General features: G+C 47.4%; 2 protein-coding genes across 2 annotated transcripts; one reads left to right on the top strand and one right to left on the bottom strand.

Annotated features, from left to right (window-relative positions):
• Window positions 1-379: 379 nt before the first annotated feature.
• On the bottom strand, window positions 380-2,476 carry LOC133397306 (uncharacterized). Its single transcript, XM_061668030.1, has 3 exons — window positions 2,196-2,476; window positions 1,515-2,041; window positions 380-824 (listed from the first exon to the last, which is right to left on the bottom strand). Exons 1-3 carry the CDS (start codon window positions 2,219-2,221, stop codon window positions 454-456), a joined length of 924 nt encoding a protein of 307 aa, XP_061524014.1. The 5' UTR covers window positions 2,222-2,476; the 3' UTR covers window positions 380-453.
• Window positions 2,477-5,664: 3,188 nt separating this feature from the next.
• On the top strand, window positions 5,665-16,170 carry prrt4b (proline rich transmembrane protein 4b). Its single transcript, XM_061667796.1, has 4 exons — window positions 5,665-5,748; window positions 9,226-10,074; window positions 11,954-12,040; window positions 13,785-16,170. The coding sequence occupies exons 2-4, from the start codon at window positions 9,273-9,275 to the stop codon at window positions 15,773-15,775; spliced, it is 2,880 nt and encodes a 959-aa protein (XP_061523780.1). The 5' UTR covers window positions 5,665-5,748; window positions 9,226-9,272; the 3' UTR covers window positions 15,776-16,170.
• Window positions 16,171-16,240: the final 70 nt, after the last annotated feature.

Below are 16,240 nucleotides of genomic sequence, written 5' to 3'. Positions count from 1 at the left end.
TGAGGCTGACGCTCTAACCAGTCGCCCACCGTGCCGCCTTGAGGGAATCAAATTTCATTAAAAAAATATGTCACCTTATTTGAAGCTTTTGTGCATATTGTTATTAAAAAAAAAACTAATACAATTTAAAATGAGTTAAAATGAAATGCACGTTGAAAAATGTAATAAAATTAAATTAAATGTAAAAATATAAACTATACACATGAAATGCACATTACAATTAAACATTGAAGTAAAATAAAGACAAATGTTCACACAGATAAAATTAAAATTAACAGTTTCAATTGAATACAAATAATTTTTCTATTTTTTTCCATATAATTCAATGTAATGCAAAATAAGTTTCAATGTAAATAAAGCATCAAAACACATTCAGGTTTTATTTATTTATTTAATACCAAAACGACAATGGTGGCTTCATGCCAGTCGGTCCATTAACAAACGAGCTATTATTTAATGTACATTTGTGCTGTGAAGAGGCGGGTTCAAAGGCAGCGAATCCAAGAAGCTCTCCAGCGCGTCTCGGTACTCTTCCGGGTGGCATCGCATGTGTGCCGCGTGCTTGGACACCTCCCACTTCATGCTGCGCACGGCCACGCCGCTGCGCCGCCACCCGGTCACGATGGCGTCGAGGACGTCCGCGTCACACAGGGAGTCGTCCTCGCTGGAGAAGAAGAGCGCCGGTGCCGTGACCGGGCTGCTGGCGAACACCCGGAGGACATGCTGGTACACATCCGCCGTGCTGCTCTTGAAGAGCCAGAAGTACAACATTGCTGTGCTCTTGATGACACGCTCCAGGAGTGGCGCCAACGTCCTGGCCAGGCCTGGAACAATAAGAACGATGTTGTCATTAAAAAAAAAAAAAAAAAAAATCTATAGAGTTGGTGTTCTTGTTGTTGAGCCAGCTAACAAACATTACATACATTTCAAGGCAACGGCACATTCATCTCTAGCCTATGACCGTGGGCGAGATGCGGTGTACATGCTGGACTGATCGCCAGCCATTCACACGAAAGGCAATATAGTTAGTGACGTATTTTTTGTCAAACGTAGGGGGAGGAAGTCCGTATACCTGGAGAACGTGAACACCACCGAGGAAGTCCGGAGCCTGGATTCGCACGATTGACGAATACTTCCTCATGTTCAATTTAGTTCTTTTAACCTGAAATTTGCATTCCTGATATCAAATTATAAACTGACCGTTTTTTCGTCTCCTGCGCTCTGAGCCAGTTCGTGTCACATCTTTGCTTTGCCGAGAGCAGACATTTTAGAATCTGACCATACGTTTGTGTGGTATGCTAACAAAGCGGAGCAGTGGGTCGCCTCGTGGCTCACCGGATCCCCGGCGGGCCCTCGCTCATTGTGGCCACATGCTCCAAGTCGCATAAGAATCAATAGCGACCTATTTTGCCAATAGCAGAAAGTTTAGAACCTGAGTGTGTTTTTTTTTGTTTTGTTTCCTACACTGACATCAGTGGGTCACCTAACCTGATCTCCGGCGGGCCCTCGCTCACCTGTTGCCATGTGCTCCAGGGTGCCGGCCACCAGGCTGTCGTAGATGTGCCCCACGACCCGACGGGGCAGGGCGGCGTGCTCGGCGTGCCCGTGGGCCACGTGGACGAGCACCTGCGTGAAGGTGTAGCCCCCGATGGACGAGGCGTACACCAGCAGGGGCCGCCCGGCGAACTCGGGCCCCTCCAGGACCTCCAACACCTCCAGGCCGTAGTCCGACCCCCAGCGGGGCCACAGGAAGTGCATGGCGCCGCTCTGCACCAGCAGCACGTCCATGCCACGCGTCAAGTAGGCCTCGAAGTACTTGACCGCCGCCCCCGGGTGGGCCCCGAGCCACGAGAAAAAGAGGAGGAGAGGGCGGCGCGGCGAGGAGGCTTGTGATTGGACGAGAGTGGCAGGAAGTGGGTCAGGGGTGGCGGAAGAAGGGGACGAAGGGTGACGCGCCTGGTAGTAGGTGATGCCTCTGCCGATCGGCCGGCTGGTGAAGCTGCCGTCCGGTTGGGGAGGGGGCACCCCGGTGGTGAACAGCCTTGAGGGAAAACAAGAGCATGATAACCTTACAATGAAGCACAACATTCTATAGCAACAGTGAACATGACCTATTTGACACCAGTAAGCAAAACGACCTAAATCTACACACATCTGGAAAAAACAACAACAACAACAACAACAAAAAGAATTACCCGGTGGTGAGTGGCAGGTTTCCCATGGTGTTTCACCGGTTCCGAGCAGACCGCTGCCGGCTTGTCGTCGTGTCCAGCCGACAAATGGGAGAGCGGAGTCGGGATGGAAACTGCTACCCCACGCATGCGCGCTCGAATCCAACAGGAGCGCCACCGCGTACGAACTACTGCGCAGTTAAAATTGCTGTGTGGCATTTGAATTGGAGGACGCTTTTGTCCTGCACGTCTTGTATCTACTTATATATAGTCGAGATAAGCCAGCGGAACAAGTTGTGACTGCCCTCGTCTAAATACGGAAGCGTATAGGTCAAAAAGAAAACCGGCTGGAATGCAGCGCCGTCAGGTGACTGCAACACAACGTCTGGCCACCTGACGGCGCTAGAGCAACAGTAAATCGGGGAAAGTCAACCAGAACATCTGATTCATTTCAATCGGGTTTAATGAGGTCTTCCTTGATTGGTGCTCATGATGATTTCTTATTAGATTTTATTAGTCGAAAGTAATCCCCAAATTAATTAATACATTGGGAAAATAAGGACATTGAGCTGAAACTGGAGTTAAACTGCCTTTTACAGGATTACATTCATAGCAGTGATTGTATTTATTCAAGTCAATTATAAAGTATTTGATTAGAATGCATAAAACATTATTGTGTTAATACACTACATGAAAGAACCAATCTCCATTCAGCGGTGGCTATAATAAAATACTGTATTAGTAGTATATTCTTATTCATTGACATTCAAGTATAATTCATGACATTTTAGATTTCGAAATTACGTTGAATTTTAGAAAAATATTTTGAACATAAACGTATGTCAGGGTCAAAGCAAAAGTGGGTGCCATTGTCAACACTAAAACATAACATGAAGGCCATCTCGCCAATCAGAAGCACGAGGAAGGTCACTTGCGGAAATGACACACGCGCACGCAGAAAAGGTGCCGCCATCGATACTTTCCACAGTTTTTGGGTACCCTGCCCCCTTTGCCCTCACATGCAGCACCACCACCCGCCCACTCCACCCCGGGCGGGCTCTTCCTTTTGCCCATTGTTTGCGTGGGGACGCCCAGTCGTTTCCAGTGGAGAGGGCAAAGACGGACTGGAGAAACGAAATAATACATTGCATTACGTAGATGCTTAGCGATTTGGCATAGCTAATTAACCATGATCTAGTGCAAATTATAACCACAAAAACATTCGAAATGGACTTCCTTGTGCAAGAACAACACAATATGTTGTGGCCATTATGAGGCTATAAAAAGACTCACGCTTTCAATGGCAGAGTGAAAAACAATGAAACTTTCTCCGCTATTGTCACGCTAAAGCGGGGATGTACGCGCGCACACACACACACACAACGCAACTCTTTGTACGTCCTCAAGAGATTGCGTGTCTTAAGGACGTCAGACAGACCGGCCCAAGGACAAAAAAGTCCCCCAAAACAGCAATCGACTGATAAGACAGGAATATGTGGCAAGGTGCACAAAGGGGCGCTTGGAAAGTGCAAGTTGTAGAAGGCTGACAGCATTTGTCATCATTCAACGGTATGCATGTATAAAAATGACTCTATTCATATGATCAAATAGGTTCATTTATGAAGGCGTAAAAAAATGTCAAAAGTAGTACAAAAACAAACCAAAAAAAGTCCATTTTGGGGTTCCCCCTTACCCCCTCACAAAAATGACCTGGCAGTGTTAATTTTGTTGTGACAATTCCAGTGTTATTCACAAACAACTGGGGGGGGGGGGGGGTTAATGTAGGAAAAAAACAACTTGGCCTTGCTCACAAGTCGGAATTTTGTCATTATGATTCACGCATTATGGAAAAACAATGTAGGAAAAAAAACTACTTGACAGTGACAAAAAAGTTGGAATTTTGGCCTTCCTTTTAGTCACTGAAACGTAAAGAAAATGTAGGGGAAATGCCGTAGCAATGTTAACAAAAGTCATGATTTCAAAACTTTTTTTTTTAAATTCCAATTCATGCAATAGTGTTGAAAGCCAATTTTGGTCAATTTGTCAGACAGTATTTTCGCTTGTGTTCGTAGTTTATCAAATATAAACCACAAACAACTGTGAGCGTTCGATAAAACGATGGCAAATTTCTTAGTGGAGGTGTTGTGGCCATGGGAAAGAGAATGTGCATGTTTGCAGGGTAAAAGTGAGATTGGTAAGAATAGCAAGGAGAGTCAAGGTCAAAGATGTTATTAAGCTTGCAATGAGCTGATTGGTGGGCGGGGGGCAGGAGGGGAACCAGCACCCATTCAGGAAATTGTGCTTCCCTGGTGTGGGTTCAAGCGATTGTTCCTATATTTGGGACATTCCAGCGAATCACACGGTCTGCGGAGGATGTGGGACGTCGGACATATGACGACGCAGCAAATGGCGGTCACTACAGTTCACTCGCAAAATTCATGTTAAATAACAACAACAATCTTCCATCAAGCAGTAGGTGAACAGGTGCAATTTGGTTATTCAAATAACATGTCATTGGTAAATGATTAACCTTTTTTTTTTTTTTTAATCATCTATACATTCTAATTATACTGCAGTCGTCATATAATATTAGATTTTTTTAAAATGTATTTATCATATAAGACCACGACCCTAGTGAGGATAAGCGGTAAAGAAAATGGATGGATGGATGTATAATTTAAGAATGTAACAAAAGCTCCTAAAATGTTGTGCAATATTCTTGAGCAACTTTCTGAATGCAAAGAAAATGCCATTATTTAAATGAATCAACCAATATTTTAGTATCTTATTATTCATTATAATTTCGCCACAAATACTTTACCCAGGTTTTTTTTTTTTTCCCATTTAAAAAGGGAGCAGGGTCTTGTCATTGTGTATAATTGTTTTCTAAATGTAAAACAAAAATGACATGCCAATATTTTTACTATTTCATTTAAAAACATATTTTTGAATTGATAAATTTGTAAAACTAAAAAGTTGCTGATCTTGTGATTTTCTACATATTTCAAAGAATACAGTTGTGCGTTCGCATAGCCTGGTGTACAACTCTTTAAAGAAAATGAGTGATCAGGCAAAACACACTTTGTTTATTTTGAACTGAATCAAATTCATTTCAGAATAGCACAATCAATGAAACACCAATAAAGAAAAAAAAAAATGAAACGGTCCTCGTTCGTCCATATTTTCCATAAAATTGTTAATATTTCACAAATTCGGCCAGGTTATGTAAACTTAAGAGCACAACTGTACTGAACACGTGCATTTCTATATCCGTTTTTTCCCCCCCAACTTATTTTTCTCCCCAAAAACGACCTTCCATAAATGAACAATTGAGGTGTGACCGATCGTCATTGTGATGTGCGGAGCGAAAGGGAGGGAAGGGCTGAGGATGGGGAGAGGGGTGGGAGGGTGGGGGGGGGGAGAGAGCGAGAGAGAGAGAGAGAGAGAGAGAGAGAGAGAGAGAGACTACAAGTCCATGCAGTCAGACCTGCGCTGACACACAACAACAGAGCCTCTCCTGCAGAGCACAGACACAGTAACGCTTCGGAATTCTGCATCTTACACCATACATCTGCGGGTAAGACACTTTGCATTTGTTTTATTTTAAAATAATAACAATAATTGGGGCTTGTTGTTGCACGGCAATGACTTGCAATCAGTGTGACTGCTCAGGAACGCGTGCGCGCATGTCAGCAAGACGCAGAAAGGTGCTCAAATCCCGGGATTAGCATCGGGGACTCTGGAGCGCGTCTGGTGGGTTGCGTTTTAGCTGTCGCTGCATTCATTAGCTCGGAAGCGGTGCAGTGATTTGATGGCTTTGGAGGAGATCAACAGGTTTTTTGGGGGGATTTCGGGAAGGGGGTGGACGGGCAAGTCAAAGCGAGTTGAAGGTGTGAGCATCCGTTGAAGGCGACAGATTAGAACACTTTGGGAATTAATCTTCTTCCGATGATCTTTAAGCCCCGGGAGTGGCACACGACAACGTGATAACGCATGACATTGGCAGTACCGGCTATTTCGGGACAAGCCCGCCAGTCACGGTCAATGATGCGCCGGAACTATTGACCGGCTCGTAACGTGTCGGTTTGAAAACCACAAGCTCACTTTGTTGACAATGCTGCCGTTGCCGCTTACTTGGGCCATGTTGACCTGACACGTACAGCGACCATCAGCTCGGTCGTTGGCAGTGGAGACCGAAATGGTCTCTATTTGGGGTTCCTTAGGTTGCCTTAATAACCTGGGACTGTTCATGAGCCATAGCCCCTTTCGCACGAACATCTAAGAACCGCCTTCTTCCAGCTCACTGTCCTGTGTGTGAGGTACCGATGCGAGACGGTGGGGTTGAAGTCCACCCAAGAATTTGCCAGGTTCTGACATAGAAGTGTCAGGCTGCCGGTGTGTAAGGTATCGACGCAAGGCGGTAGGTGTTTGCCAGCTTCCGACATACTATCAGCAGTCAAATGCCGCCGGCGTGTACGGTGCCACGGCCAGAGTATGTAATTCAACAATTTCACGAAGCATTCCCCAAACTCAATTGGCGTAATGGTCGACCAGCGTTGTATTCGCCTGTCCCTTTCAGACAGAACTCGGTCTGCTTTCACACAGCTGATGCGCCTTATGTTATGTTAGGTCTCCTGTTAAGACAATTATATGCGTGGCGATGACAGTGAACGCTGCTTTCAACGCAAAGGGGCGCGGACAGCAAGGTCACACTCTAGTTGCAGACCCTTAAACATTGCTACGCCTCTGAAACTGGGTCGGAACCTGGCAAATTTCGAGGTGGACTTCAACCCCTTCATTTTGTATCTTTACCTTACACAAAGGAAGGTAAATAGGTGGGGGGGGGGGGGGGGGGGGGGGAACAGTAACAAAGTGTGAAAGGTGTGAATAGATGACGAAAAGACCTCGTAATCAATTAACCAATCATATGGCGGGATAGAGATGTTTAAGCAAGATGGCCCTGGACCATTGGATACTTGTGGGACGAACTGGGTAAAAGCCCACTTTTCTGTTCCCAAAACAAAAAAAAAGCAAGCTCAGTAAAGGCACGCTTGACTTGAGCCATGACCTCAAACCCAAACAACTACAAAACTGGCCAAATTGACAAAACTATCTCCAAAAGTCAGGTGTGCCTAATGCTGCGGTACCTCCATTCTTGCGAGCTTTACTCACCCTATTATTATCAGCCAAGTGGTGCTTGTTTGTTAAGGGCTGCGGTTGGGTTTATTGAGATAGGATTGGAAAGCCAGGGGGAGTGTTTGCACACTTAATGAAAGCGACTCCGGCAGCAAACGTAAAAGACAATCAGGCAAGATTGCTGCACAGTTGACTCTCCCGGACTAAGTGTGCGACAACAGCATGTCAATTATGTCTCGCTCGAACCCTCCGCCATCCTTCTTCGGCTTCTACTCTGCTTGGTTGAGCAGCGTTACACCCTAATGGAAGGGAGGCCTGTAAATTCTCACTGGCTGTGCTCTTTTTATGGCTCCTTTCCATTCGCTCAGATGTCTGTCACAGCAGACAATGCCTTGATTTAAGGGCGCGTATTGGATGACGTGACAAGTTAAAAGGCCGGATAATGGCACACTGTGGTGGTGTTTTTGGGGTTCTTGATGCCTAGTGGCTAGCCAATTAGCTTGCTGCAGTTTTGGAGTATACTCATAAAACGTTTAAGAATTGTCCCAAAATAATTTTGGGGTGTATAAACAAATTTAATTCTGCCATTGCGGGTGGTGGGGGGGGGGGGGGGGGGGGGGGGGCATTTGCCTACCGAGCGAAAAAGCGCAGACAGAAAAAAAGCCAAGCTAAAATAGTCCAAGGGAAAGGCTCAGCATGCAAAAAACAAAGAAACAAAAAAAAATTATAACAACAGCGCTAATAACAAACAGACACAGTTGGGCAACCACAAAGGAAGGCAAGAAGCTGACTGGCCGGGATGGAGATGGCTAGGCTCGCAACTCATAAAGTGCAGAGACTCATCTGGGAAATAACACGGAACAACAACCATGTATTAAAAAAAAAAAAAAAAACAACAACTACTGCAAATTAAAGAATTTTGCGTCGGACCAAAGTTAACTTTTACCACACGCCCGCGCACGCACACGCACACGAGGTGATGTGGAGTGAAAGTGATACCGATGCTTAAAATGTGAGAAAAGTAAATAATTGATAGAGTCAAGCATGTAAATAATAGATAAGCGATGAGAGAAGATAATTTGGCCAATAACTCAAGCGCAAATGACATCTTTCCTGTTATCATCTCCAATATAAAATTCAAAAATGTGTTTGTGTGGGCGCACCAGAGAACAGTGTGTGTGGGCGCACAATGGCAAGATAGCCCCCGACGTTCATTTGTACGATCTTTGCACGCGTGAAAGTCATCCAAAGCGTGTAGGTGGAATGCTCGCGTGGTCGAACATGCGCCAAAAAAACATCCTGGGTGGCTTTAATGTTGTACAGATGAGATTCTAAAAGTAGGGAGTCTGTGGAAGGCATGCGCTTGAGTCGGTAGTCGTGCCGTGGCCCGGATTAAGGACTTCTAGCTTCTAGCTCTTCTGATGGGGAATTAATTTTGCGACGGTGGAATATCTGCGTTTCCACTCCCACGCCAGCGTACAAACACACTGGAGAGTTACAGCCAGCAGTGGAGGAGCAAGACAAAGGGGTGAGCCGGGAGTTTTGAGGGGGGATACAGGTTGTTGTTCACGCAGGGGGGGAAATTCCTTTGGTCTTTTCACTGAGGCAACAGTCTAGTGACTTTGAACCATCAGAGAAAAAGGAGGTCCCGCAGCCTGTTCTCGAGCAGGACGAGCCTCCCCCCACTATATTCCGATGGAGGACTGTGAAGGTAACGCAGCGTAATGTAAATAATGACTGTAGCATCCAAAAGGAAACCACTAATTGAGGGGTCCGAAATACTTAAGCGGTGTTCGGAGGGTGAACGCGTTTGGGCCTGCGAAGTCCATCAGTCGCTCCGAGGGGCTGGCAAAGAGATTGATCTGGCCTTCCAAAAATGCTCGTCTCACTCCAAGTTCGGCTTGTTCTTGTTTTCTAGGTCGTTTCTCAACATGTAACCCATTTGCGAGACACTGACGAGACAGCATGCTTCGCCGGACCTCAGCCCTGTGCTTCTGGTGTCTTCTTCTTCTGGTTCACGAGCAGGCGTCAGCCGATGAAGAGGGGCTCTGGGGACCCAAGTCTTCCAGGGAAGAATCGCCCCAAAGGAAGTCCAGCTCTTACTGGTGGACCCCGAGCCTGCCGAAGCTCCCGTCCTTTCCTTCATTGCCATTCCGTCTGCCTTTTTATCCTGCTGGGGATAAAAGCGAGGCCGCGGAATTAAACCTCACCGGCCAAAAGCTGTCAGACTCAATCGATCAATCCGGGTCTGGAGATGGGATCATATCTGAAGTCTCTGCACTTCCCACCGGTTCCACTCAGGAGTTCCTAAGCAGCGTGACTGAGATGAAGACGGAAAGTCTTCCTGCAGGAACATTGCATTTTCCACACAGCAAAAGTGACAATGGCACTCTTGTTGCAACCTCTGCTACACATATCAGAAATACTCAGAGTCCCACCAGCTCAGGCACGCCGGAACAAAACGGGCCACAGAGCCATCCACCGTATAACACGACACGAGCATTAACAGCGCACCACCTCCCAGACGACAACAATGAGTTTTTACAAACGATCTCCGCAACGATGGCAGCAGAAATCGCATTTCCTACCGACAAGACACCAACAAACCCGAAAATTGGAATCACGCTGACACCACCATTGACTCCCGGTGAGACCGCTTCAGTGAAAGCACAAGACTCGTCAGAAAATCAAACCACTCAGAGCACCGGTTCGGCAGTGATCACCACCACTGCCGCCGACGGAAAGGTTACTGCCCCAATAGCAGAAGGTATGCAAAGTCAAACAAAAAAATCGTGGCGAGATTGATTGCGCAAAGGCGATCAATCATACGCGGTCACGCGTTCAATAGTCTGCTGTCAAAAGGCCCGCATAGAGGTCGGGACGATCAATGGGCGTTTCTGACATGTCCAAGATCTTGTGATGGCGACTTGTATCTAATTGTACTTGACTGCTTTTCAACAACTGCATTGGTCAAGGGCTGTGGGCTGTACATTCAGATTCAAAAGAACAGTTTAGGATTCGTTTATTTTTAACACCTCAACCAGTGTATATTTTTGATTAATAATGCCAAAATCAGGTGCATTTGTACAACCTGTTCTCATAGAGGTTGCTAACAAAGGGAAAGACTGAGAAAAGGCTTTGCTTTTAAAGACCACTGTGACATTGAGGGAACATCCTCTCTCCGTGGCCCATCCCCCACCTGTAGAGACAGTATCTGTATGCTCAATAATCACGATAAGACCCTCCGCTCCAGGTACAGACATATCCATCATGTCAGGTTAGAGGTTAGTCCGGTAGCTGATCAGTCGACAAATCCAAGCTTGCGGGGGAAGGGGAAGTTGGGGTCCCAGGACATTTGCTAAAAGTGCGGTGGAGCAGATTGGAAATGTGATTGGGGGGGGGTTAGGTCCTGTGATTTGACAGGCGATCTGTCCACAGATGTCGGCAAAAATAAGATGGGATAGGTATCAGAGGTATTTATTGTACGAATGTTAATATGTTGCTTCCATTTGATCTCACAACATCGGGATGGATTAGTCCCATGGTACACCGCTGGAGGAGTGACGCCAAACTGCAGTGTCGCTCCCCCGTTTCCGCTTGTGTGCGATGTGGCAGTGGGGCGGGGGTACCACCCAATATGGCAACGTATCAGTATTCGGAGCGCACACTCAGCGAAATCATCCACGGCTCCATTGGGACCGTACGCTCGCCAGCCGCCGTTCGCCAAAGCGGAACACGCTGCCGCTTCTACCATCCTGCCCCGCCGCCTTTTGTCAGCTTTGTACAAATCCTAACAACCGCTCGGCTGCTTTGAAAGCTGAAGTGTTTTGACAAGGGAAAGACACTCCTTGCGGGGAAAACTGTCATATAACCGTTCTTAAAACGACACAGTAGGACGCTAATAGTATACACTTGAAAGCGCACACACACACAGTTAAAACATACAGGACAGCAAGAGATCCCAACGCTGTCAGCTCGGTCGAGATTTGAAGGCTGACGAAAGACAAATTTCGAGCTTTAAACCCGATAACTGCATGATATGACCGGACACTGGCTCTGAGCATTTACCAGTGCTTATAACAACACAGGAGGATATGCCAACAGACGCATGAAAGCACACACTTTCACTTGTAACAACAATATATAGTGTATCAAATCATCCCAATTCTGTAAGATGTCATTTGATATCATTTTTTATCATCTTTTGAGGGTGATTAAAGACAAAGCTCTAGACTTAAACCCAATCCCTGCACAGTAGGACCAGGCACTGGCTGGGAGCCGTTTATCTCCGTTTAGGTATAGTATTTACGGACTTGTAAACCCGCAACCCATCTTTTATAGAGCGACTGAATTTAAGCCTGACCAATTCCTGCACAAAATGTAGCTTTTTGTTTCGAGATGGTCTAAAATGTTGACGCACATCGAAACGTCAATGCAATTAGGCTACGGAGATCCGCACAACAGTGCCATGGATGGCTGGCTGCGTAAAAGTGGAGGCCGGGCTGACCCGTTTGACACAACTGGGTTAAGTACAGTCCTTCCAATCCAAGTGCAGTGCAGTGTTAAACTATTATTTTGTGTGTGTGTGTGTGTGTGTGAATTCACTTTGAAGCCACCGAGAGCTTAAACCGCTCGTCTCTTCACAGCTAAGGCAGATGAGGAAGGCGCGGCCCCTGATGGCTACACGACGGATGTTTCAGTGCCGTTAACAACGTCCCTGCCAGGAGAAACAGGTGAGCTAAGAGCTATGCTTCTTCCCCATCCCTTAAACTGCTCGAGTCTGCGTCCGTTCTGTTCATTGCTTCCGAAGGGGGGGGGGGGGGGGGGGGTTCAAATCTTCTAACCGAAGGTGCTCAGTGAAAACAACGTTTCACTTGACACCATCGACTATACGATCGAGAAAGTGCTGCCTAATAAAAGCGCTGCTGCATTTATTGTCTTGCTACTTCCCTCACGGGATCAGACATGTATAACTCGATCTCTGGTGAAATATGTGGCCCAGTTTGCAGGAGCAGCTGTAGCCCACTTCTTCGCCTGCTCGCTCCAGAATAGCAAAAGTGATTTCCCCAGAAATAGATTTGTTAAATGTGTCAGTGGTTTTAGAGAAACTGATCCTGTTGAAAAGGCCATTGTGTGAAAGTGACCCTTCTGCGGTACAAACATTTAGAGACATGACAAGTATGGATGGCTTATTTGCCCTGGGTGGTCTTAGCAGGTGGATTCGTAACAGCTGGGAGTCTAACCCCAAAAGGGATCCAGGAGTCTGTCACTGGGTTTTTAGAGCAAGCACTGCAGATGTGACCGAGTTGTTCCCACAGGAATGTGTCACATGACTTAGCGGCACGCAGCAGAACCTAAGTTCTGTGATCCGTCCTTGCTCTGTGGTCCACCAAATCCCAGGCAGACCGTCCGCTCAGACGTGCACCCACGTGAGCGCAGCGTCCAGTCAGGTTTTCCACCCACGCCTCAAAAGGGTGACATCCTGATCGCCCTGGAAAGCAAACACACGGACGGACACGGTTCCGAGCCACACCTACTTCGCTACTACTACTACCTTGTTTATTTTACGTTCTGGTCGCACTTCCCCTACATGTTAATGCCTCTGGTCTAGCAAGATGAAATCTCAGCAGCACCGACATTGATAACGTGTCTAATTAGGCAAAACCGTTGAAGATGCACCTAAGCCCTAACAACAGACTAATAAAGTCCAACTGTTGCATCGTGCTCCCAGTTTAGGGCATTATATTTCCTCCAATTTGACGTTTTCATTACAATGTGCTGCAATAATCCAGAGGCTTAAATGGGGTAAATAAGCTACAAACTGACTACCAATGAAAATGCTCCGTCATTGCAGTAAAGTAAAAGCAGACGTTTCTCTTCTTGTGCCTGGAGCTCGCGGCGGGCAAGCACGGGTTAAACATGCTGGGCAGAACACTTGTGCCAGATAAAAACAAAATAACAAGGCCACCTAAGGGAGTGTCCCATGTTTCAAGGAGGCTGTTCATGGGAACAAGTAGACAAATGAGGGGACCAGAAAAGGGAGGATGAGAAAAATGACCAATAACAAGGTGCGAATCCACATCTGTTCTCGATGCATGGAATTTATTCTCCGTGCTTATAGGTCTATTTTGATGGCCACATTTCCTGCAAAACAACACTATACCAGCCCAGAGTGAGATTGCCTGTGCTGCTGGGTTATGACTCTCAAGGTCTGGGGTCCATTAAGGGAGCCTGGATCTTTATTGTCTGCGATAAGCCAGCAGCAAAATGACAGACGAGCCTGTGCACATGACCGCAACGCATCGCTCCCTCTTTCTCTGTCATTATCACATCAGTAGTTCCCAATGTTTCTTTCTAGGTGGAAAGATGGCGAGAATAAGGGGAAGAATATGATTTATGGGAAGAATAAGGGTATAATTTAATTGAAAGTCAAGGAAACTGATTATGTGCTTTTTTTTTTTTTTTTTTATATAAAAGGGATTACAGCTGAAAGTTCACAAAACTTTCAAACAGAGGACTGGATGTCAAACCTGTTGCGCGGCACCGTTACGTTCCTTCCAGACTGCAATAAAGAACGCTCCGGGGCCTGCAACTTCTCAGACAACTGGGAATCCATGACATCATCGGACATGAAAACAGCACAAAACAACACAAGTACAAACCAATCGAACAGCCCGTCGGCATTCCCGTCTCCTCTCATGTTGGTTCCGCTGTACACAGACTGGAACAGCGCCATGGCGGCCTGGGGCCTGGCCTGGGAGGCGCACGTTTACGGTGCCGGTTGCATTTTTGCAACGCTAACGCTGGCCTCCACGCTCAACCTTCTCTGCTTGCCTCTGCGCTGTCCATCTGGTTGTGGCTATTTTGCTCTCGTCAGCCTGTTTCTACTGGCCGCCGGGGGTAGCAGATCTTTCTCGCTCCTATACGACGCATACGGCCATCAGGGCCGCTTGCCCTCCGGCGAGGCCTCGCTGATGCTCTACGAGGCACCGTTTCCTTGTCTGACAGCTGCGTTCGGCTTGGTTTTCCTTCTGCTTTCCATGCGCTCCAGGATGCAGCTCTCCTACTCGGCCTTCCAAAGACCCTGCTTCCTGGCCTGTGTGGTCATCCTCCACTTCACTGCTGCCTTCGGTCCGGGGACCCTGTTCAAGTTCTACCAGCAGAAACCTCCGCTTTGCCTATTTCTGTCACTCATCTCCCGTGGAGCCTTTGTAGCCCTCGCCACCTTCCTGTCTGCTGCCTATTTTGTGTTCTACGTCTACGTGCGAGCAGACGCCAAGCACATCTACCACCTCAACAACACATCTCCAACCCCCGCCGAGCGATACAACCGCTGCCCCTTCGCCGAGAGCCGCGATTGGGATCGTGCAGCCGTAACGGTTTGTCTTTCCGCGCTGTTTTGTTTAGCCTGCGCGGGGCTGCAGCTGTACGCAATGCTCAATGCGACGGGTGTCACCGGGGGAGAAGACGTCTTCCGTCCGTGGTGCTGGTGGGCTTTTCACTTCAGTTGCAGACTGTGCGAACTAGGAGTTTGCCTCACCTTGGCGCTGGTCGTGGCACAACCAGTATACTGCTCTAACCAGCTACCTTCAGCTGGAAGCTGTTGGACAGAACTGCTGGCATCTAAAGCGCCCATCCTGCCAGGGAGCTGCCAGTGGAGCTTAGGCCAGCAGGAGAAGCTCGCTATTGTGGACACAGTAGGCCTTGGCGAGACAGAGAGTCTTCCTCTCTACACACTCATGGACGAGAGGCTGTCTAGCAGTCTGAACGGGCTAGACTTCCTGTACCACAGCAACCGGGCGCTGGCCTATCGAGATCTTGACGTAAATCCGGACACGAAGGGCTCCCAGAAACCTGGAAATGGAGGCGGTGGGGAGCCGTCAGGTGGATCCTCCTTTACAAGCGATTCCACCACAGACCTGCGGCCACCGTCGCCCATCAACTTGCGTCGCAGCATCGACGAGGCCCTCTTCAGCGAGGCTCTTTTTCCGATGAGCCTCTTCAGCACTACCAGGCCAACGCAGAGCAGCGAATTATCCGCACATGACCACTGTGCACTTCCAAACCCCTGTGATCCACACTCAAGTGACCCTGGCCATTTCCCAATCTCCTCTTGTGCAGACATAAGTTCAAACGCAGGGGAGATTATAGTCGGGGCTCCTTCACCTCCATCCCTGTCCTCTTCCAGCTGCTCATCTCCCGAGCGCTGGAGGGGAAGCTCCTCGTCCAGCTCCCCGTACCGGGCCTCCATCGGGGACTCGTCGCTGGAACTCTGCCCGAGTCCAGAAGTACAAGCTCGGCAGCAGAGTGACCCACAGAGGGACTACCAAACACTGGGAGCCGCCTCACAGGAGAGCTTGGACCTGGACATGTCGTCAGAGGCTGACCGATCGGTGCAGGAGGAGTTCGTGAGTGCTTGCAGACAAATCGATGCGCTCAGCATATGCAGCGAGACCATCGATTTGTAATGGACAACATTTGCATGGTAGTCTAAGGCTTCCAAACAATACGGTTGGTAGGAGCATCCTTAAGTGGTCATTAGAGAATGTCTGTGCGGGTTTAAGTGCCAAAAATGTCCAGAGACAACGGGCAGTTGGTAAGTTTTACACTTTTTCTACCGAGTAAGTAAATATTCTGTGAAGACTAACAGTTAAAATAACAAATGTCTAACCCAATGGGGGATACAGCAGGTCGTGTTTGACTGCATTTGTGTATTAGCACTTACAACATACTACTGATGTTCAATTAAATTTGAGCACAACCTTCAGAGGATAAAAGTAAGCAGCGCCCTCTGCTGGCCACTCTCCTGAAACGTTTTGACATGGACTGCAACCCTCTGCTTACAAATTTATATACACGAAATGCATACACAGTTTAATAAAGTTTATTTCTAAATAAATACCTTTGTGGTGTTTGTCCTAAATCAGAAAGCA

This window comes from Phycodurus eques, chromosome 22 (assembly GCF_024500275.1).
Source record: "Phycodurus eques isolate BA_2022a chromosome 22, UOR_Pequ_1.1, whole genome shotgun sequence".
NCBI classification, from domain to species: Eukaryota; Metazoa; Chordata; class Actinopteri; order Syngnathiformes; family Syngnathidae; genus Phycodurus; species Phycodurus eques.
This window is presented reverse-complemented; position numbering and strand designations above follow the sequence as displayed.

Coding starts and splice junctions, on each gene's coding strand:
- prrt4b (XM_061667796.1), top strand. CDS start 9,273: ATGCTTCGCCGGACCTCAGCCCTGTGCTTCTGGTGTCTTCTTCTTCTG. Junction 10,075..11,953: donor TACTGCCCCAATAGCAGAAG/GTATGCAAAGTC, acceptor GTCTCTTCACAG/CTAAGGCAGATGAGGAAGGC. Junction 12,041..13,784: donor GTCCCTGCCAGGAGAAACAG/GTGAGCTAAGAG, acceptor TTTATATAAAAG/GGATTACAGCTGAAAGTTCA.
- LOC133397306 (XM_061668030.1), bottom strand. CDS start 2,221: ATGGGAAACCTGCCACTCACCACCGG. Junction 2,042..2,195: donor AACCTGCCACTCACCACCGG/GTAATTCTTTTT, acceptor TTTTCCCTCAAG/GCTGTTCACCACCGGGGTGC. Junction 825..1,514: donor CCTGGAGCACATGGCAACAG/GTGAGCGAGGGC, acceptor TTATTGTTCCAG/GCCTGGCCAGGACGTTGGCG.